Source organism: Colletotrichum fioriniae (genome assembly GCF_027942845.1).
Source record: "Colletotrichum fioriniae strain IMI 355084 chromosome Unknown scaffold_4, whole genome shotgun sequence".
Lineage (NCBI taxonomy): Eukaryota > Fungi > Ascomycota > Sordariomycetes > Glomerellales > Glomerellaceae > Colletotrichum > Colletotrichum fioriniae.
In genome coordinates this window covers 2,950,296-2,973,303 of record NW_027076840.1, presented here as the reverse complement: position 1 = coordinate 2,973,303, position 23,008 = coordinate 2,950,296, and the positions used below count along the sequence as shown (strand labels likewise).

The 23,008-nt window shown below is 49.9% G+C and overlaps 5 protein-coding genes across 5 annotated transcripts; 3 read left to right on the top strand and 2 right to left on the bottom strand.

Moving 5' to 3' along the window:
• Nucleotides 1–403: 403 nt before the first annotated feature.
• Nucleotides 404–2,039, bottom strand: N0V96_004625 (uncharacterized protein; the record flags this gene model as incomplete). Its single annotated transcript, XM_065757168.1, has 3 exons — nt 404–1,074; nt 1,211–1,654; nt 1,718–2,039. The coding sequence occupies 3 exons, from the start codon at nt 2,037–2,039 to the stop codon at nt 404–406; spliced, it is 1,437 nt and encodes a 478-aa protein (XP_065614381.1).
• A 7,280-nt stretch (nt 2,040–9,319) lies between these two features.
• Nucleotides 9,320–9,733, top strand: N0V96_004624 (uncharacterized protein; the record flags this gene model as incomplete). The annotated part of the gene is made up of 1 exon (XM_053199389.2): nt 9,320–9,733. One exon carries the CDS (start codon nt 9,320–9,322, stop codon nt 9,731–9,733), a length of 414 nt encoding a protein of 137 aa, XP_053043163.2.
• A 1,256-nt stretch (nt 9,734–10,989) lies between these two features.
• Nucleotides 10,990–12,744, top strand: N0V96_004623 (uncharacterized protein; the record flags this gene model as incomplete). The annotated part of the gene is made up of 3 exons (XM_053199388.2): nt 10,990–10,996; nt 11,040–11,047; nt 11,140–12,744. The coding sequence occupies 3 exons, from the start codon at nt 10,990–10,992 to the stop codon at nt 12,742–12,744; spliced, it is 1,620 nt and encodes a 539-aa protein (XP_053043162.2).
• A 5,458-nt stretch (nt 12,745–18,202) lies between these two features.
• Nucleotides 18,203–19,570, top strand: DEP2 (FAD-dependent monooxygenase dep2; the record flags this gene model as incomplete). Its single annotated transcript, XM_053199387.2, has 4 exons — nt 18,203–18,260; nt 18,324–18,697; nt 18,774–19,072; nt 19,552–19,570. 4 exons carry the CDS (start codon nt 18,203–18,205, stop codon nt 19,568–19,570), a joined length of 750 nt encoding a protein of 249 aa, XP_053043161.2.
• Nucleotides 19,571–19,906: 336 nt separating this feature from the next.
• DEP3 (Efflux pump dep3) lies at nt 19,907–22,142 on the bottom strand (the record flags this gene model as incomplete). Its single annotated transcript, XM_053199386.2, has 8 exons — nt 19,907–19,957; nt 20,011–20,498; nt 20,599–20,758; nt 20,810–20,851; nt 20,910–21,290; nt 21,358–21,399; nt 21,463–21,891; nt 21,978–22,142. 8 exons carry the CDS (start codon nt 22,140–22,142, stop codon nt 19,907–19,909), a joined length of 1,758 nt encoding a protein of 585 aa, XP_053043160.2.
• Nucleotides 22,143–23,008: the final 866 nt, after the last annotated feature.

The window sequence follows — 23,008 nt, the reverse complement described above, 5'->3', positions numbered from 1 at the left end:
CCGTACTCTAGACTGCATCCTCCGTATCGGAGAGAGAGATAAGCATCACAATGATGGTGTAAGCAACGCATCCGTGCCCTGGAGATGGATTATAATCTCTTATCTAAGGTTTTGTTGCTGCTCGATAACGCCTTAGATAAGATAAGCCCCTGTGTGAACCAAGTTGGTTCGAACTTGTTGTCCAAACGCGACTTGGTTATTTTCTGCTGCAATGCCATCAATTGGTCTTGGCATCATCGAGGTGCCGATAAAAGATCACCTGCGAACGGTAAAGACAACACAATGACTCAATTGGTGTACGTTGAAGCCTACGTGCAAAGGAGAATGTAGTGAGACTTTGAGTATCGATGTAATTCCTCATCTCGCGTGAAATAGGTTCCTTGTAAGACAAGCAAGGCCAGTCCTATGTTGTACTTGTAGGCTTCGGCCTTTCCGTTGACGTCTTCGCGGCTGGATGTTCCTCCTTCTGACCTCCTTTCTGGTCCTTGGTCGTCTCTCCACTGTTTTGCTTGCCTTTGGCTGTCTTTTCATCTTCGACCGCTTCTTCATGCCAGCCCGGCACAAGCTCATTGTCGGCCTCCCCTTCATTGTCATCCCACCCTCTCAGAACTCTTCTTGCTGCTTCCCTACCGACAACGGGGAGTCTCTCAACGCCAATCTTGCGCCCTGCTTCTGGCACAAGATTCGGGTCTAGCAAGCCAACTTGCACCAACACGCTCGCTTGATCCCAATACACATGCTCGTGGTAGAGTTTGCCTCCTCTCAGCCCAACGATGCTAACAACAAGCAGCTCGACCCGTTTATTTGTTGCTGGGACGCCTGGCAGAATCCATGGCATCTCTTCCGTGTGTTTGAAACGGACGTGAACCTCATCAACGACACGATCAGTCCCGATAGTGCGGGAAATAAGCGTGAGTTTCATTGACGGTGGGTTGTTGAAGAATTGCTTGTAAAACATTGCCAGCTCTTGGGCTCCGACCCCTCCGGTCAATGTCGGGATATGTGTGACGTGGGGCGTCTTGTGTGTTGTATACGATGAGAGAGTTTGGTTTAGGTTGCGAGTGAAGAACTTGCCTGCAAATAGGTCAGCTTTGAGTCTTGGGCCAGGATACGCCCCCCGCCCCCTTGGTCCGATATCATGAGGACATCGCAAGCTCGTTCCCCACACAGCGAAGAGCAATTCGTTCAGAAAGTGAGGGGAAATACTGACCCTGCACATTTTGCTCCAACACGAGCTCCAAGTCGGCATGATTATTGAACGCCTTCCTCGCCGCACCAAGGCTTCGGCTCCATGCCAATTCAGCGGAAACTTGGTGGTATTGGTCCAAATCGTGCTCTGCAAAACCGGGCTCCGCATCGTAGGTGTAAGTCGGATATGCCAGCTGCAACATTCCGCCAATGCCCATGCCGTTTTCCACCTTTTTGCGAGTCGTGCGTCGTTTTCCTTGGATCCCAACCATCTGGCTTTGCTTTGTGACACCAATCTCCTCACCCGCGGCGAGATGGACAAGAGCGGAAATGCTGCTGGGAAAGTGACCCTTGGGATCAGGGATCGCCGTGGGGTAGTATGCAACGAGAAGACCCAGCTTGAACTCTGGGTTGTTGTCCATGACATGATAGTGTTCAAGACAGGCAGCTGCGGCATCTCCGTATGCTTTCGGATGGTTGGGTGAGCTTTTGTATCTTCTCTTTGATTTTGGAATGGCACTTTACTAACCCACGATTCCAAATGTCTCACAAGGGCCCATATTGGTTTTGCTCAACGATCGGAGTTTATCCCGGTACTCTTTCGCGGTACCCCCCATTGGGAGGTACTCCACGTCGAAGTCCTCATCGCGCCACTCGTCTAGCGTGAGTTGGTCAAACTCTTCACTTTCCGCACTGATATACAGCTTTGGTCGACCTCTTGGGAAGTCCTTGGACAGGAAGTTAGGATCTCTGTGGACGGGGCGATTCCAATTGTCCGAGACGATGCGCGCATTTCGTCCTTCGGAATCCGGCGCAGCGGCCTTGACCAGCTTGGGGATGTCGATATTCATGATTTGTTAATCTCACAGTCTCGATATACCTACCTAAGTCATGCAGATAATTACTGCTCTGTGAAGTGTATAGGAGAGTAGAAACGACTCACTCCCATTTATAATACATCGTGGGAGAACTTGAAATCGCCTGGTTGTGACGTCATGCCTGTCCCCAAGCTATCGTCCACAGACCCGTTCGTCTATGGAGTGCATTCACGGCCAATCACATCGCGCAACAGGTGAACAGACGAGGTCTTCTTCATGAGCGTCACTGTTCCTTGTTCCCTTACATTCGGACTTACCTAGAGGTAGTCCTATTTGCAAAAAGATGACAGGTGCACGTTCCCATGCGCCCATCTCAGATGCCTGATGCTCTATTTTGCGGAAAGTGAACTAAAGAACTTTTCTTGGCATGCGCTAAGATGTCACGGGATATGACGTGCGCTGCGCCAAAATTGAGACAGATTGGGCCACCGCACGCTGGTGAAGACGATGTGCGCAAAGGTGAGATTGTGAAGACACAACTCTTCCTATCGTAAGGCACCTCGTCCTAACTGAAGCCTTTTCTTTTGGGCATCATTTGGCCGACTCAACTGTGTGCTTCGCGAAAGCGTTGGATCGTGCCCGACGCAAACTCTTATTCATTTTGTCCTGCTCGCTGCTCAAGAAATGCGTGCTCCAACTTGGGAGCATAGCCTACAAGAGAAGGCAGCGCGTATGGCCAGCACCTTCAAGGTTAATTGGCATCTGGGCTTGACGGCGTTTGGAGGGCCACCAGTGCATTTCAAAATAGTACACAGGGCCTCGCTCCATGTCATTGAGGCCAGCTGCTTACATGTGGGCTGGTTTAGTTCCATGAGCGATTCGTGAGACGTATGCAATGGATCGATGATCAAATGGTATGACTTTTGATTACCACCATTCGCGAACCATCGCTTTCACTTGCTAATATCATACGAACTTTAGAATCAAGAGCTGTTCAGCATCTCTCAAGCTCTTTCTGGGCCGGCTAGCACTAAGATGCTTTATTGCATTAATCTCATCCAAGACGGCCTCCTCAGCGCCATCCTGGCCTTCATGATCTGGAGGTATGTGCTCCTGGGACTTCTGAATAATCCTCACCATCGCAAACCCGACTGAAATTGCATCCCAGCTTACCCGGTGCCCTGGGAATGTACGGCCTCTCTTTGGGCGTTTCTAATATCGGGTCAAGTCTCCCGCGCGCAGTCTATGCTCTTCTTTCTGGCCTCAACGCTGCCACTGTCGGCATCATCGCCCATGCAGCCGTGGAGCTCTCGGGCAAAAGCATCAATGACAAGCTTACAAGAACACTCGTGTTTCTCTCTGCCGCAGCGGGCATAATGTATAACGCGATATGGTTCTTTCCAGTACTTATGTGTGCTGCGGGCTGTTCGGCTATCATACATGACTACCGCTGGGTTCAAAAGCTGGCGATGCGGGTCAGAGAGATGATGCGAGTGTTACTCGGCAAGAGACAAGGTGGATCAGCTATCCCAACCCGCCAGGGTGGGGATGTTGGCGGCGAGATTCACCTCCCATCAAGTAGGCGAACGCCCACTCCGCAAGACAGAAACGTCGGCCACACGGGAATCTCACCTGCCATTCTCCGGCCTTCATCATCCGAGAATCAGGCCGCCAGTACCTCTCGCGCCGAACAGGGTCCGACTGCGCCGCCTATGGAAGCCGATGCACGCCGTTCTCTAGCTGGGTCCGAGCCGCGGATCGTTCCAAAGGAATTTCAACTGCAATTTTCCTGGAAAACCGGCGCTGCCATCTTAGCAACCTTCTTCACTACTTTCATCACTGTGATGGCCATTCGAGGAATCATCCCAGATCCTCCAGTCCTTTATAAGCTGTTCTCTAATCTTTACCTTGCGGGTACCATTATCTTTGGCGGCGGCCCTGTAGTAATTCCGTTACTTCGGGAGTACATTGTGGCCGAGGGCTGGGTATCTCCGAGGGATTTTCTAATCGGTCTTGCGATTGCGCAGTCCTTCCCTGGCCCCAACTTCAGCTTTGCTGTTTTTCTCGGCGGCCTGACCGCCGCCAACGCGGGACACCCTGCTAGCATAGGCGCTGCCATCGCCTTTGCTGGCATCTTCACCCCAGGACTGGTCCTCGTTCACGGCACAATGGGCGTTTGGGGGGCGTTGCGGAGCAGGCCCTGCGTGAAGGCCATGGTGCGGGGCGTGAACGCCTCAGCCGTCGGGCTTATCTACACTGCAGTCTACCGGATCTGGCAGGTTGGGTACATTGACGAGGGCTTCCAGTCAGGGAGGAGCTTAGGTGACGACCCTTGGTGGGTTGTTGTCACAGCTACTGCGTATGTCGGGGGACGGTATTATAAGTTGGCAGCGCCGTTGGCGGTCTTACTCGGGGCGACGATGGGTTTGGTTAGGTATGGCGTTGTTTCTACGTAGATGTTAGCATTAGATCAAGACGGTGAGCTTGAAAAGGGCTCTGGGCTTGCCGCCTGACATAGGAACTTAGCCCATTCACCACGACTGTCTTACAGACAAAAGGTGGAGAGAACGTAGATAAGCGCCCAATTATTGGTAGCTTCCCTGTTGACTTGAAGTCAAAGCCAGTTGGAATTCTAACTTTGAGCGATGACTTGTAATAATTGCGTAAACAAGCTTGGGGTTGGTCTGAAAAGGTTAATTGAGGCCCGAGGTTCCTATCTGTTGCACGACGTATCAAAAGTGTGTTGGTCAGCCTAAGAGGATTCAGGGTACTGGGTGGACGAGCATGGAAGAAATGCAGAGATATTTTGAGACCTCTTTGCTCAATCTATATCAGCGATCTCTCATCGCCGCCCAGGAGATCATCTTATACCCTTCGTCGTTGGCCAATCTCCTACATTCTATCAATTCTTCATCCCTCGGTGCATGCATTTTTGATACCTCAACGCTGTTCCTGACACATAATGGTCTTGAATGTTCCCGTGTTGATCAAAATTCACTGCCCGAGTGGCAACACAGTTCCTAGAATTTTTGTCATCTTTATGTACGCTCAATCCATGGCGAACAATTGGGCAGAACTCACAAACCCGTCAAGCCGCTCACTGCTCGGAGTAATTGGTGATTTTAATGCTGCTGCCATTTGTGGTTGACCTTTTAGAGCATGATGGACTTCCAATGTGACAACAAAGGTTGTTCAATATTCTAGGGATGATGGATATTCCCTCGAGTGTTTATTGTGCATTCCAACTGATGCTCGATCAACCCAGCCGGCACAGCGACCACGGAGGTGAGGGAGATAGCGAACAAGGACACGTAACATGTTTGGATTCTAAATCAATTACCAAGTCGTGTGTTGGAATTTGAGGATGATAGTTCTTCTACCTTACCAACACATTCGGCCAGTTATCGTTAACGTTTTCCACGAAATCACGGAGAAGCTAAGAGCTGGACACGACCATAATGGAGCAGTCACACGAGGAATCACATTTGCGTCATGAATGCATTTAAATAATACTACAGAATGAATGAGACGACATTTATCTTGTACTGTATGAGGTACTCGGAATCAGCTTGCGGAAGGGTTGAGACGGCAGTATTGAAACCTGTCTCAAGACTTTGTTAGCACTCAGGTATTTGCGGCAGCTTGTTTCGCTTCAAATTCAAACTTGTCGAGGGTTGCAGGTTCTGTGTAAGAGAGTAAATTCGAGGCTGATTTTTTTTGACTCATAAAGCAACCGGCTTCACCCACGTACTGAAAACTATCGCTTGTCTTTTGCACATAGCTGAACTCAGAACTCAACGAAAGCCGCACTATCACCGGCCATCCACAAGACGTCTTACTAAGCAGTCCCATGGTTCACCCGCACTACACAACCGAAGCCGACTTGTGAAGTCAAGCGACTGACTCAACTCCTTTGGACACCTCCCCATCGAATATTCCCTCTTTCAGCAAAGCAACCCCAACATCGATAACCTAGAACTAAGCTCTCTGCAAACATGTCACGATCCCGGAGCGGATGCCTGACTTGCAAACGGCGCCATCGCAAGTGCGACGAGACCAAGCCCGAGTGTTTGCAATGTCTCGGTCAGGGTATCAAATGTGCGGGCTACAATGTCGTATTGCGTTGGGATGCTGGCATCGCTTCACGGCGCCGGCATACAGGAGCGCCGGAACCGTCAGAGACGCTCCATATCGAGCCTACAGAGACGATAAGCCCGACGAGGCGCTCGTCCAGAGAGCCATCTAGTGGAATACTTTCGTCGGTCGAATCGGCAATCCCACCAGAACGAGATTTTAGAGGAAACAAAGGTGCCCCCCAAAAGCCGATCTCAGTGGTTCGCTCTCCAGATCCTGAGATGCCAAGTATATTATCCGAGGTCTTCCAGACGTCCCTGCAATCCCCCATGTCCTCACTAGAGGGATTTTCATGGGCGGCTTGTACAGAGCAGGATCGAGATCTTTACGAAAGATGTACGGTTTTGATCCAAATAATTGCCAACTCAAGGCGGCGGACGAATCTTATACATGAGCTAAGAGAATCCTGGGCTAACAAATCTTGTCAGTTGATCGAAGCACCATCTTTCTTCTATATTCAACTCATCGAGATGACTGGTTCCGAACAAGCCTTCGCCACCTCGCGAGTGACTCGGAAGCCCTTTGCTCTATTCTCATAGCCACTCATCTCTATGTGTCAAATCCAGACAATCCTTCACCACTGTTCGAGGAGTACTACGTTCGCGGGCTACATTTATTCCGTAAACAGCTTGAGAATCACGACGGCAGCATCAACGTTGGAGTGATGTATGCCGGGCTGTTCATTTGCACGCTTAATGTGAGCCCCCCTGAAGGACTTGTATCTGATTGCCGTTTATATTCTAACAATTCCCTTCAACCAACATAGCTTTTCCAAGGCACACCGTGGTCGGTTCATTTGGAACTAATGATGACCGTCTTTGGCCTAGGAGAGAGTTTGCACGCCTCTGCAGTCCTGGACAATCCCGAGACCCACTTTCCCCTTGAACTCATGGCAGTGATGGACATACCGACGTTCGTCCGCGGCCGTTCCACCATGACACTGTGCCTGTGGCAGAGATTGAGACAAGGCAAGAGATCCAACAATACGGAGCAGGATGATGGGGTTGAAGGAGTTACTAGTTTGCCCAGGTCACTCCTCGATATCTTCTCGTCTATTCAGAACGAAGCTTCAGAAAGTGCTTTCATTTCATGGCCAGGAGAGGTTGGAGAAATACCTCAATTCCATTTATGGGAAGCTTATCGCTTTGCTGGGATCCTCACTGGTCGGCGACTGAGGAAAGACCCATGTCTTTCATCGCTGGCTCTATCCACGGAGGTCATCGTCGGCCGCCTTGTGGCAGCCATTGATGCCCTCTGCGACACGCGGAACCGACCCGAGTATAGCCACTTGCTCACATCGAACTCGCTCCTATATCCATACGTCGCGGCACGGCTAGAAGTTGCCATCCTGCGACGTCGGCCCTCCTGGATGGAGTCGCTGCGCCGTGCTTGCGATATTTGTCAACCCTACGGCAAAACCGCGAACGCAGGCAACATTGCACGCATGCTGAATGAGGCTTGGGAGGTGGGCGACGATGATTACGACATTGATGAGCAAGCCAAACGGAGAAATGTGGAGATCGCACTTTTTTGAGCGACCGTCTCCTGGGCTCAAGACACGGATTAGTAGATGGGATTTGAAGGTTCGACTACTCCATAGTTGCCCTAGCACGATCCGGTAATTATCTGAAATTCTGTTTAGATCACTGTCCGAGGTATAATGACAAGGGTTCGCCGGGTACGTTAAACCGCTTTAAGTATGTCTAAGAGCCAATGATGTGTCTGCTCTTTATCGCCCTTCTCGGAAGCGGGTCGTCGCTAGCTCATACCCCAGATCCGAGTTGGAGTGGAGTTAGTGCTTATCATTCAGCAGCCAAAATTGGACGTCCAGTTAATGCTCTTAACGAGGAAAATGGAGACTTGGGCTCCGACCTCTGAAACATTCAAAAGAATGCGTGGCCCTGGACTGTGATTGTCGAACATGGCACATGTTGAGAAGGTTTCATTCTACGGCCCTCTCATTCACAACTCCGACACAGAATCTTAAGTGGTTAGAAACTCGTCGACAAGCAGCACCATGGATGGGCCCCAAGGAGACACGTACCTTCCTCCTGGCAGTGCCAGACTTTTGTCAGGTCAGTTCTTGACCTTCCGCTGTCTCAAGCATGCTGTACTGACATCGTTTGCCATAGAAGAAGAATCCACCCTAGTCCTAATTCCCACTCCAACCTCAGACCCCAATGACCCCTTGGTAAGTCGTTTGCGGCTGTTCTCTGTTAGTTTACGACTTCGTCAACTGACAAACTGACTGTGTTCAAGAATTGGAACCTAACCCGAAAATGCGTCAACACTCTTTTCGTGCTTGCTGTCACCGTGGCAGTCTTCGCTGCGTGAGACCCCCCGCCCCCTCTATGCCCCATTTCTTGGGGCATCTTAATCAATTGAGTGACTATTCCAATAACACTCCGCCTTTAGAATGACTATGCAGATGGTATTTTGGCAGCAAATGACGGTCGAGCTGGATATGACCTACGACGAACTCAACAAAGGTGTCGCTTTCAATGTCGTCGGACTCGCCCTCGGATGCCTTTGCATCATTCCCTTCACAAAGAAGTACGGTCGACGATCCACATACATCTTATCGACCGCTTTAATGGCTGCAACGTCTTGGTGGAGCAGCCGATTGCGTACGATTCCCGAGATGTATATCACGAACCTACTCTATGGCCTGGCTGGATCAACAAACGAGACCATAGCCGAAATGACGGTATGCCTGACATATGCCCTCATTCATTACCAACGGTAATTAAAGTTCACTAACGCGCTACTTTCCTTGCCAGATTGCAGATCTCTTCTTCGTTCATCAGCGAGGCCTGGCAAACGGCCTTTACATAACCGCCGTCATGGTCGGGAATTTTCTCGCCCCCACACTCGCCGGTCTTCAAGCAGCCTCGATGGGTTGGCGATGGGCCTACTACACTGTCGGGATCTTCCTGACGATCTTGTGCCTCTTATTTTTGTTTTTCTTCGAAGAGACCAAGTATGTGCCCATCTCTGTTGGATCCCCAACCACCGAAACTCCAGATCTGGAGAAAATAGCGAATAAACTGCACGAAACGAAGTGTGGCTCAGCCGCAGCAAACTCTGCCAGCGATATAAAATCTTTTGAGACACATCCAATTCAAGACATCGAACGGGCCGAGCAGTCAACCCCGCTGCCCAATACGTATTGTCAACGTATGCGTCTGTCCACGACAACGGACGAACCACTGGTCTCCAGCTACGTTGCGCCTTTCAAGATGGCCCTCTTTCCGCACGTGCTCTTCTCAGCAATCCAATGTGCCAACGCTGTGGCATTCCTGGTCGCGCTGACAAGCTTAAACTCCATCGTTTTCGCTGCTCCACCATACAACTTCAACACAGCCGGAGTGGGTCTTATGCTCATCGGCCCATTCGTTGGCAACATGATCGGTAGTCTGTACGGCGGGATATTCGGTGACTACGTCGTTGTCAGGCTCGCGCGAAAGAACCGGGGTATCTTTGAGCCTGAAATGAGACTCTACGTACTCTTGCTACCTGCGTGGATCATGGGCGCCGGAATGATAATATTTGGTGTTACGGCAGATTTGGTGAGTATGAAACATTTTGCGTGATCAAAAAAGGATTGAGAATAAAGTGGCTAACCATAGAGTCTCTTAGGGGATGCACTGGATATGTCCGAGTATCGGCGGTGCTTGTTTCGCTTTCGGCATGAGCTCTATGATGGACATTAGTTTCACAATCATCATTGACACCTATAAAGCCGTGAGTCACTCTAATTAAAGAAGGATACCATGGAGCAGGGTTGAATTAAAGAATAGCTGACCGGCATAGGCTACCGCGGACTCCTTCGTGTTTATTACGTTCGTCCGCAACGCGGGGACTATTGGAATACCCTTTGCCATAGTACCATGGCTTAGCTCAATGAGTCTCACTAATATTTGTATCATTTGTGGCTGCATATCTAGTTCTGTTTGCTTGCTCTTCATTCCATTGCTCATCTGGGGAAGACGCATTCGGATTGCATCGCACGCAAGATACCAAAAGATTGCGGCTGAGGCCGGGGGTATTGAGAGCTCTGGAAGAGCTTAGAAAAGAGAGTCAATATCGTTAATAGACTTGCAGTATGCAATGTGTTAGATTTGAGAAGCCTATCTCTAAATACAATAAGTTCTGCAGTCCTATTCCTAAGCTCTTTTCACCCTGGCTCCGCAGCCTTGCCGGCCACGACTGAATGCGTCTTGCCATACGAGACTGGTAAAGACGCCAAAACCCCATGGCAGAAGACCCGCTAACAACTTGCTCGACTGACCAAGAGCTTGCGAGAAACAGGCGGATGGGGAATTCAGATCACGAGATGAGTCGTTGGATAGAACCGACGCAGCGGGGTAACGTTTTACGCCCACTTTAGAACAGTGACATATCCAAATTGACAAGCGAAATATCAATAAGGCGATGCTAGCTACATATCTGAGTCGAGATATCATTGACTACCGAATCAGGGTCACAAAAACTAACAATATGGCACAAAGCGAGTAATCTAGCCGCTCAGTAAGTAAGAGAAGTACTTGAGCTGAGACGATAAGAAGGCCATGTGTGATTGGCTCCTAAACTTGCCTAAAACAGTTTCGTGGCCCACATTCTCAGTTCAGCGATGAGCAGGGATTCAACCACCTAGCAGATTCGAGTTTCGAATCATGTGTCGCCACCTCGTGTTCCCAAGTCACCTTGCTACGAGATCCCGAAGTCGGCGAGTCGGGAATAGAGAATAGAGAAGCTCCTTTCAGATTCCGGTTACTGCCTCATATGGTGCAGGGTTTGTACTAATCCCAACCCGGGCTAATAAATTCCTCACCTTCCCATCTCCTCAATGGTCCGTAGAAACACTCACAAACTCCAGATCACGAGACTCGGGCGTAGCTAAAGTGGTAAGACCTTCTGAAACTAAGAATCCTACTCAAATACTGACTATGTTGTTTTTCAGTGCACGAGGTAACTCAATATGCGGACTCTTATCCAGAACGCCCGTATGATCACCACAGACGCCAATGAACCACGAGAACTGTGCTGTTTGGCAGTCAATGACCACACTATTCAACACATCGGCCACCTTGACGACGCTTCCATCCAGAACTTCTTACGCCATGGAGAAGAAGTTCAGATAGTCGACCTTCAACGGCGCAATATCATGCCTTCGTTCATCGATGGGCATACCCACCTACTCCAATTCGGGATTTCCCTGTCCAAAATTTCCCTGGGAAATTGTGCCAACCTGGAGGAGATTCGACAGGTCATTCAATCGACTGCAAAAGAGGAACCAGATGCACAACGCTTGATTTTCCAGGCCTGGAAGCAATCGGCCACTGGAAGTCTCGTCAGTAGCGAAATGCTGAACAATCTCAGCGAACGTCCGATTTATATTGAGTCGCATGACTTGCACGCCGTATGGTGTAACGCGGCCGCTTTGAGAGAATTGGAGATCCCCGATGAGGGCATACCTGGCGGTCGAGTTCATCGCACTGCTGATCACTTGCCAACCGGCTTGTTCGAAGATGCTGCTGTCCTTGGCATTATTTGGCCGTTTTTGACACAATGCTTGACGCACGAAGAGAAGTTGGACCGACTCCGAGAAGCCATAGAAACATACAATCGCGCTGGCTATACTTCGGCCATTGATATGGCGGTCGATGAAGATTACTGGAATTTACTACAAGAGCTTTATGAGAGGGGAGAGCTCAGCCTACGCTTGGCCGTCCACTTTTTGGTCTCTCCGACGGGCTCAACAGAGTCTGATGTAGAGCAATTGAGACGTGTCATTCAGCTTCACGAAGCGTACAACATCTTGACGTCTCCAGATTTCCGGGTTGCGGGTATCAAGCTCATGTGCGATGGCGTCATTGATTCATGCACAGCTGCCATCTCTGAACCGTACAAGTCGACTAGACAGTCCGTGCAGCCCTACTGGACCGCAGAAGCTCTGAGCGAGGTCCTGACCGCCGCAGATGATGGCATGCTGCAAGTCGCAATGCATGCCATAGGGGATGAGGCGGTTACTCGGGCAATCAACGGCTTGGAGGCGCTGGGTACGACGGGGAAACGGCATCGCATCGAACACTTGGAAGTCACCAAGCCCGAAGATGCAAAGCGACTTGGGCGCTTGGGCATCACTGCCTCTATACAGCCCGTTCATTGCGATCCCGTCCAGAACGTCGACTGGACCCCGCTTATCGGACAGAAACTATGCGGCAGAGCCTTTGCATATCGAGAGTTCGCGGACCACGGGGCTAGGATCGCTATTGGTAGCGATGCGCCTACAGCCCCTCACTCGCCGTGGAATAATCTCTTCAACGCAACAACTCGCAAATCTTACAATAGGCCGTATGGAGAGGAAACAATGAATGCGGAATTCAAGCTCACGCTCGTCCAAGCATTGGCGGCTACCAATATCGGCGCCGCCTACTCTTGTTTTGCGGAGGATATGGTCGGAAGCCTTGAAGTGGGAAAACGAGCTGATTTCATCGTCCTCGATCCGATAGGTGACTGGAAGGGGGAACCATTGTCACTTTTATCATGTAAAGTAACGAGCACTTGGCTGGGCGGGCGAAAGGCTTGGTCCAAAGACTAGGAGGCAGAAAAGAATAAATCTTGCTGCCCGAGAGCCCCTTTATCGCGTCGATGCCCCAGCTGGAAGATTTGTAATGGGCATTGTCACTTTCTTTAAGAGACCAACGTTTACTTGTGCGATGAACCAATGTCGTAGATAGCTTAGTAGTATAGAAAGATTCAACTCTCGTTGCGTGCGATTGCTGCGATTACAGAATCGATGTGGTCATGTATACCGCTAGACATGCAGGAATCATTCGTGTCGGTGACCTATGCTGACAACGTGCAGTGCGACCTTCTTGATTTGGAATGATGCATTCTTTATCAACACCCTTACGAAGGATCTAGTTACTATTTGCAGCCAATTAAGTGCCCCAGCTGGCACTGCTGCCTAAAGTGGTGTCGTCAAACACAGACTTTTGAGATGCCGAATCTTGTGGCCATAGAACTTAAGTATTAATCCAAGGCCTTTGTAAATCGGTAAAACATCGTCAAGCCCATTACCTGCAAAGATGGAGGTCGAGGTTTTTGACGTGATAATTGTCGGCGGTGGCACAGCCGGATGCGTGCTTGCCTCCCGACTCTCCGTTCGGCAAGACTTAAAAGTCCTCCTACTGGAGGCTGGAAGCAATAACATCAATGAAGAAAAGGTCACAACACCCTTGCTGAGTCGAAGAATGTTTGGAGATCCGAACTATGATTGGTGCTCAGAATCCTCACCGCAGAATGGCATGAACGGACGTGTCTTCCAGCATACAAGGGGCAAGATGCTCGGAGGAAGCAGCGGAATCAACTCCCACAGTCTAGTGTTTCCAAACAAAGCAATGCATGAGGCATGGGCCGAAATATCGGGAGATGAGCGATGGAGCTGGGAGGAGATCAAAACATACTACCGCGCATTTTATACAGAGCAGGTTCAAGACATTTCGAAACAGGTCCGACAAAGCCAAGGGCCTATACAAGCATCTTATCCGAAAGAGCTGAATGCTCTACAGAATGCTTGGGAAGAGGTATTCGACGACTTGGGCGCAAGATCTGATCATGATGGTTCATCTGGCGAAGCCCTTGGGGGTTTCACAGCCACCAATGCAATTGATAGCCGCCCTGGCCAAGGTGTGAGAAGCTTCGCTGGGAACGCTTACCTCCAACCGACTTTGGACCGAAAGAATCTTGTTGTCATCTCCGGAGCAGAGGTCGAGAGGATCGTGCTTGAAGGTGATTCTCACACCGACGAAGGAAAGTTATGTGCGATTGGGGTAGTCTATGAGAAGGCGCGCAAAACATCGCTAGTCAGAGCGAATAAGGAAGTCATCGTCTGTGCAGGCGCCCTGGGTAGCCCCAAGATTCTTGAGCAGTCCGGGATCGGTGATCAACGGATTCTGGAGCCTTTGGGTATTCAATGTTTAGTCAACTTGCCTGGTGTTGGAGGTAAGTGCATGCATACACTGACAAGGTGCATTCAATGTTCTGTTATCACTCATGCTGACTGCTGCGTCCCAGAAAATCTTCAAGATCATCTCAACTTTGGACCAAGTGTTGAGGTGAAGCCCGAAATTGAAACCATCGACGTCAACTTCAGAGACCCCAAAGTTCCTGCAGCTCATCGCGCAGAGTATGACGACGAAAGAACTGGGCCTTTGGCAGAAGGGGCGGCGTACAGTTTCGCTCATTGGCCTCTGCAGCTCTTCAACTCGCAAAGCGAAGAGAAAGAGCTAAGGGAGCTTCTCCAACGTTCACCTCGAGTCGGCAACGAAGCTACCAAAGTACATCACGAATTCATCGATCGGATGATCCTCGACGACCATGAAGCGAGCGCAACTGTATTCATGACTCGAGTGCAAAGATACACCAGCCGCACCAACCCAGCCCCAGGTAATTACATGACCATAGTGGCCATGCTGGCTCATCCCTATAGTCGAGGATCTTGTCACGTCAAGACTGCGGATTGGCATGATCAGCCGAAAATAGACTGCGCTTATCTCTCGAATCCCCTCGACATTGAAATTCTCGCGCGTCATGTTCAGCAAATTGATAAATTGTTGACTAGGGACGCGCTCAGTGGCTTATTGAGAACGGATGGCAACCGTCTCCCAACAGCAGCGGCACCTCAGACTTTGGCGGAGATCAAGGAGCACATTCGAAGTTTCGGTGCTACAAACTACCACCTCTGTGGCACATGCGCAATGATGAAGGACGACTTTGAAGGCGGAGTTGTAGATGGGGAGCTTCTCTTACGTGGCACAACGAACGTTCGTGTGTGCGATGCTAGTATTTTCCCGATCATACCGCGAGGGAACATACTAAGCACAGTCTATGCAGTGGCAGAGAAAGCGGCGGCATTCCTTTCAGAAACTTATAGCTCCAAAAGCTGACAGCTACATTCTATCGAACTAGTTATGGAGGGATCACTTTGTCTTAATATAAAAATCTTTGTGACTATTACTGGCCCTAGTCCTTTTTAATCATATTACTCTCTCTATTTTAGTATCTTTAACGCAAGTTTATCATCACTCTTTTTAATTTCTTTCTAAACAATATTACGTTAATAAACTTCATTATAAAAACCTTTAGTATTTATGAATAAATTAATATCATCTCATTACTATTCACTTTAGTTAGAAAGCCAGTCTGAATAAGAGTTCTAAACAAAAGTTAATTTATTTTATTAGCGTTGTTATTAATTCAAGATGTAAGAGTTTAGTTTAAAAAGATTTACTATGCAATATAATAAGTACTTGGCTAGGCTGGCAAAAGGTTTGGTCTAAGAATTAAAATATAGGAAAACTAGCCTTGCTATTCCGAAGCCCTCTTATTTGTTTCTCAAGTGGAATGAAAAAGTTGATTTATAAAGCGGCTAAAAGATCAATCACCGACGCCTAAGACCGAACTGGAATGAGACGCGTCCAACATGGCTATTCTCGAGGCGGCATTTGTCAGTCTCAATACCAGTGATTTTCTCAAGTAAGTTGTAGAGCGAAAATGTCAAGCTAAGCAGTATTCGTAGATGCAATCTGACGTGTCCCCATGGGGCAGGCCGTACCAAAGAGCATCCATTCCCGGTTTGGAGCCTTGAAATGAATCTCCAACTTCTGACCTACTCCGTTGGACAAAGGAATAGATAGCCACGGCTGATGTCTAGGACCGATGCTTGGATATTGCCAATGACGCAGGATTGGTGCTTATCGATCTAGACTAGCGATGCGTTCCATTAAGGATTTGAAGGTTCTAGAACTTGTCGGACAATTTTGAGAGTTATGATTCATATTCTAGCCTCTCGAATAGCCAACGCAAATGATCCCGCCGCTCCTGGCCCTAAGACTACAGTCGCTATAGTGAGATAAATCAATTCCTGAAACTCGTTCGGCGAACTCGTCCCTTTCGATTTCATCTTTTCAACCCCATCCTTCCGCGAGAGAAGTAGATGCGCAAACACAATGGTGGTGAGACATACAACAATCCAATCCCACTGCGAGAATAGGTGAAGATTCTCCAGCAGCGCAGCGTACTCGACAGATGTTACCTCCTTTTTCATCAAGGACTCGTATGGGTCTTCAAAGCCTCGCGCCGGAAGGAACAGTCTCAGGAGTGATGCGTCGGTATCTTGTGTGAGTAGCGAGCCGACCGAGGTATAGAAGTGCACGGCTGAGGCGACGATACCGGCAAGTATGAGCGATGCGACTACCCACTTTCTTCCTTCTTTGACAGATGACTGCGTTGTGCCCGTATATTTGCGAGGGAGAATTGCCACGAGGCTGAGATGGGAAGCCATGACCAATATGGGGGCCACCTGGAAGAGTGCAATGCATCCATGGTGAAGGCTGCTGCCCCCATTTCCACTCCACGCCGGCGCAAACACGAGAAGCGGTTGAAGCAAGATGACGAGTGTCGTCAGCGGGAATGCCGCCGCTTCGTGCCAGGGCATCGAGGCATCGCGGACGCGGGCCTTGCTGCTGCAGACTGCGTACAGATACAGCGGTAGGATGATCGCGGCGCCGTTGGCGTTGCAGAGCACCAAGGCCCAAGCCGGATATCTCAAAAGCAAGGACCGAACGCTTCGACGCCTCGATTCAATAAGAACCCAGAGATTCGCGCATGCAACAGCGTAATTGATGTCGAAGAAGAGGAGGCGAGGTCCGGATGTGCGGGCATTTGTGAGCACATCGTAAAAGGCGGAGAGGAGTGTGAGCTGGGCGTCTACGGCGGCTAGGCCTGTGTATGAGGAGCGGAGGGGACGGTCGTCTGGGAAGCGCAGGGTGCTAGTAACTGTTTCAAGGCGTGCAAACATGCCGTTGAAGAATGCGTAGCCCCAGAGACCCCATACTCCTAGGGCACTGAGGTAGAAAAGTTGTGTCTTTGAGGTTTGAAACATGATAACGCAGGTAAGACGATTTGTTCACAAGAGGCGTTGGGAAGTGACAAGTGTGAATTCTTGTGCTAGAGTATTTGACTTGGGAGACGCGAAATGGAGGCAAGGATGGTGATCCTGTCTGTCTGTACATCCCCGACCGAGCCCCACGGTGACTGCCGGCCGGCATGGGGTGACTTAACCCGCCCTAATGTCGGTTGTCAGCCGCCAAGAAACGGGACGAAACGGCCGCTCTCTCATCATTGGCTCCGTTTCTCGACCCCGATCCTTTGATCGGTAGAGCGGGGACAAGGCCGATGGGCCCGCTCGAAGGTCGATTCCGCCGAGTCCGGCCACATAGATTTTCCTCAGTGATGATGACATGCCGCAAGTGATACCAAAATCAAAGGTTGCGTGCTTTGCATTTGAAAGAGAAAACTGAACATCATCTTCGGCGCAAACATTCCATTTTCGTTGCTACCCATCAAGACATCAACATTTTTCCTAGCCGATACTGTATACACGATGACAGACGGCTCTACCTCCTTCATAGTGATCATTGTCGGCGCGGGCGTCACGGGTCTCACACTGGCCCACTGCCTCGTCAAGGCAAACATCGACTATGTCCTATTGGATAAAGGCATAGTAGCTCCGAATTTCGGAACAACCATCACACTCCAGCCGCATGGGTGCAGAATCTTGCACCAGCTGGGCTGTCTAGATGCCGTGATGGCCACGTGCGATGTGATGGGCGGTGCGCAGTGTCGCGACCCTTCTGGCAAAACCTTTGCTTCGAATGACTTTTTCGGTGTCGTCAGGAAATTGTCAGTTCAATGTTGCCATCGTCTCGCGAGTCGCCAGTTCCCCCATGACGTGGAAGACAAGCTGGCTATAGTAAGACATGCTAATTTCGGGAGATAGCGCCGGCTATGATACTAGAACCCTGGATCGGCAGGTTTTTTTGCGCAAATTGTATGAAAAGCTGCCAGATCATTCCAAAGTATACGAGAAAGCACGCGTTGAGGAGATTATTGAAGAAAACTCCAAGACTCGCGTCATCCTGGCGGATGGGCGTGAATTCGTTGGAGACGTAGTGGTTGGCGCAGACGGTGTTCATTCCAAGGTTCGCGAAATCATGTGGGATAAGGCAAACGCGGCCAATCCCGGAATGATTACAGTTGAAGAGAAGCGAGGTATGTAAAAAGCTCTTTCTTGACCATCAACGCATCAAAAGCTGCTAATAACTACATACAAAGCAATGGTAACCCAGTACAATGCCATCGTCATGGCATCGTCTCCCGTACCTGGTCTGGGTTCCCACGACATGGAAGTCACCTCAAATGACAAGTTCTCTTTCCTGCTCCTGTGCCAGCCGGAGTGGATATCAATCATTGTACACAACAAGTTGCCCAAGGAACAGCACTGCACCTGGCCCACACGTCGGCGATACACCGAATCTGATATGGAGGCTCTGGTCAGCAAGATCTCAGAGTATCCTGTCACGGAAACCGTTGTCTTTGGAGAGTTGTGGAAGAGGCGCCTCAAGGCTCAAATGATTTCGCTCGAGGAAGGCGTGCTGGAGAACTGGTTCTTTGGGAGGATTGTCTTGGCTGGAGATGCTGTCCATAAGGTAACATTGCAATCTTCTATGCATGATTGCATGTCTTTCGTACTCCGGGCTGATACGTCATGTTCTCATCGCAAAGGTTACTCCAAACTCGGCTCTCGGCGGCAATACAGCAATGGAAGACGCCGTCACACTCGCAAACACGATCCACGCCCTTCTCGGCACGCATTCCAATAAAAAACCGAGTGATGTTGAGCTGCGCGATGCGATGCGAGACAAGTATCAAAACACTCGCGTCGACCGTGCGCGGGCCATCGTGAAGGTCGGGGGTGATCTCACCAGGCAACAGGCTTATGACGGTTGGAAGGCCTACTTCGTGCAGCGATGGCTGACGCCCATCGTGGGCCTTGATACTCTTGCGAAGAACATTGCTGGATTGTGTGTTACGGCGCCAAAGCTTACGTATGTGGACTTTGACGAGAAGAGGGGGATTTTAGGGTGGCAGGATACACTGTCTGCTATAAAGGAGAGGGAAGTTCGAGGAGAAGATGAAAGACTCAAGAGTGGACCTTCGTGGGGTGACTTGAACGGGGGCTTTGAGTCTGTCTTCCCGCAGGTGCTAGCAATTTTAGTTGCTTTGTGGTTGGCTATTTGCGTCTTTCACATTGTCTTCTCTAGACAGTCGATACCTGGTTTTGGCAGGGAAATATGGCAAACCGTGGGAAAGGAGAATGACACTTTCGGAGTTGCAGTATGATACAAACGAGGCCAGTCCTAGACCCATGCAAGCATAGTCAGAACTTCTTGATTTCCAGGAAGCGGCTATTTGAATTATCACGAGTTAATGATAGCATGATTTTGCAGCCGTTTACATCCATATTACAACCGAAAATGAGATCACTTGCTTTTCTTCCCAGACACAGCAAATCATGCTAATTTTATGAGTCTGATAAATCTAGGACTAAGTTCCCAAGCAGTGTATATAAAAGGCTTAGGTACTTGGATTATAGAGCCCACATGTAGGGAACCCGGTATTGAATGTATGCACGGCGTTGATATAAATGATGATGATTTACGTGTTACATTTGCGTGAACCTTCATTTCGTATCTTACACACAAAGAAATCTTCCTCTCAAAGTTTGGGACCGTGGGCTTTTCTACAATCTCAACTTGATGATCCCCGGACCTTCAGAGCTTCATCGCCTTTCCTAGGTGGCCAATATACTTAGTGATATGATCTCTCTCCAGGCGCAACGTGATTTTGATTCCATCCTACGCCGCTACCAGCGCTTCTGACTTCTTGCCACCGCCGAGCTTAGCTTGCTGCCGAATGTGTTAATATATACTGCAACTACAAGTGGGGCATCTCGACTTACGAGCAGCGGAACGGAGCAAACCACACTCAAAGCGGCAGCAGCCAAGAAAAAGGCCCAGATGCTTGTCATGGCGCTTGAAATTTCGGGGATCACAAGGGCCTTCTCTGCGTCTGTGAGCGCCTGGAATGCCCTGCTGCTAGACCCCGCAATAAGGTTGCCAATCTCGGCAGGAGAAACGTCTGGGAGCGCCCTGCCGACCTTGTCTACCGCCACGTTGTGGAAGAGACTGCCGCTGATGGCCAGAAAGAGAACCATACCGAGATCTTGTGCTAAAATTTGACGATCCTTGTTAGCCTTATGCATGATGGAGGGAGCAGAGGTCTGGAACGTACAGATCGTCATGGCTCCCACGGCATTGGCGATTTCGTGGGTCGGAACCAGTGATTGGACGATGGCGAACCCGGCTACGATGTAGCAACCGGCGCCGGTGCCGACAAGGATATTGTAGCCGTAGATTTTCGAATTCGATGTAGTCTCGTTTACGGTGTCTGTAATCCATGTTAGGCACAGGACCAACCTCAAATTTCAATTGAACTCTGACTGCACTAGGCAGTCCATCGTGGGATACGGAATTGAAAAATGACTCACACATTAGAGCGGCCCCAATCAGCGCGAGACAACTTCCCCCAATGTACCAGACAGGAATCAGTCCATATCTCGGCATGAAGAAGCCGTTGGCCATGGATGCAACGACCATGAACATGATTAACGGAAGTAGACGAACACCGGCCTGGAGAGCCCCATCGTCCTGACAGATCCAAATTCAGCGCAAGTTTCGGGAGAATGTCTGATATCATACCTTGACAAACTGGAAGTAGAGCGGGATATAGTATGTCATAGCCTGGGACATGTCAGCATCATGCTCAGTAACCATCCCTAGCATAAGGTAGGTAACTTACCAAGATAATGCCAGACGACAAGAAGACTTGAAGCTGCATGTTGATCAAGGTAAGCTTTTTGAAGAAGTGCAGAGGGTATAAACGATTCTCTTTGGTCACCAACGGATGCAACTTGAGCATGACGATGAAGGCCACCAGCAAAACACCTGTTACGGTCCACAGCGCGATGACGGTTCCGGAATTGAAAGCGTAGACGACACCACCAAATGTTAGTACCACTGTTAGACAGGCGGATCCGGCGAGAAAGATGACGGCGTTGACCCAGTCGACCAGACGAAATTTCTGTGCGAGGGTCTTGGAGGGGTGAGGGTCGACACTTGGAAAGAGGAGGAAGTAGGCTGGGGCGAATGCAGCGCCGACAGGCAGGTTAACGTAAAATCCCTGAATGTTGATCAGTGCGCATGTTCTACCGTCCCAGCAGGTGATCAAGATGTTTTTCTCTTCTTACCCATCTCCAGGTGGCACTGCTTGCTGCAAAGGCACCGCCAACCTAGGGAAGACAAGAAAGGTCAGCAATCCCTTGTCAAGGCAGAGACGGGCTTCCCATGCTTACCACAGGACCGAGAACGCTACCGACGCCCCAAACGACGGTACTTCCAGCAAGGTATGCAGGCTTCTCCTGTTCGTTGGATAGGACCGAAACGTAGGTCAGAGTACCCGAGTACATGCCTGAGCCACCGACACCGGCGATGACACGACCAATGATGAGGGCCTCGATATTAGGGGCGGCGCCGCAGAGCGCGCTGCCTGCCTCGAACAGGAAGATATTGAAGATGTAGACCCACTTGATGTTGAAGACTCCGTAGACCTTACCCCAGAGCAGGATGAACATGGTACCCAGGGCGAAGCCGGTGCCGATCCATGATAGAAGCTCGAGGTGGCCAAAGTCGTTGATGATGGCTGGCTGGATGTTAGCAACGATTGTGTTATCGAGAGCAAAAAGGAGAGTCGTGGAGAGCATGGCAGCGTAGGCAATGCCCCACTGGGCGAGTAGAAACCGGACATGTTAGCTTGAGTGCAAGCACAGGATCGCTATCCCAGTTGTGATTGTTGTGGGGGCTTGCTTACCTTCCATCCATGTAGGTTACGAGGACTGGTCTTGTCAATTGAGGTGGCCTCAGTGTTGCCGTTACCAGAGTGTTCGGGGTATCCGTGAGTACCCAAGTCTGTTGCGCCTACATCCTTCTCGGCATTTGCCCCGTTTGGAGCCGAAGACGCGAGCTCGTTGTTCATGTTGGGGAATGTTCGGAGGCCTTGTAGATGGAAGGGTAAAATCTGCGTCGTATTTTTCGATGGCTGTAGAGAAGCAGGCTGGCTTGATTGAATGCAGAGCTTAGGAGGCCCAGCAAAATGGAGGGTGTGAATTTGCGGATTTCGAGAAGGACCTGCCCGATTATACGACACCCAACCGGGACTTGATGAACAATACGGAGGACGGACGCGGGACGGAGACGGACGCTAAACGAGACCCACTTGATGCACTGCCCACAGAAAGGACACAAGACACGGGCCCGTTTTGACCGACGGCGAGTTTTAATTCGCTGATGCACGATGGGTCCCCTACGCTAGTCCGCCCCCACCGAGGAAGGCTTCCGATTGGCGAAATAGGTTGACGACCGTTTGTTTGTAACGGTGATCGCCTCAGTCAAAATGAATTGAGAAAGTACGGCGCAGTGTACTTGCCCTCTTCATTGACCTTGCCTTAGTAAGTAGACTTACTATACCTTTGGTTCCGAAAGTTGATGGGAGGCGTGCACTGATACAAAGTCATTGGCTGGGCTACTTGAGAGACATCAAATCGAAGAAATAGCGTGGAAAGCTTCATGTAGCTGTATAGAATTACAAGATTATTCACGATCCAAATTGGCATATCGAGAGCCACTATTTGCAAAACCATGTGATATACCTTACCTTGCACGTCAAGTCTCAAGCTAATGTTCTCATCAAGCCGCTGTAGAGTGCTCATTTCCTTTTGCGGTGCCAGTCGAAAGCCCTTTCGCGATTCCATTCGTCTCTTTTTGTTCCACTCTCTCCTGCCGAATGTTTCGGTACTCATCCAGAATAGTGGAATAGTCGCTTGGCTTATATCTGACAAACCA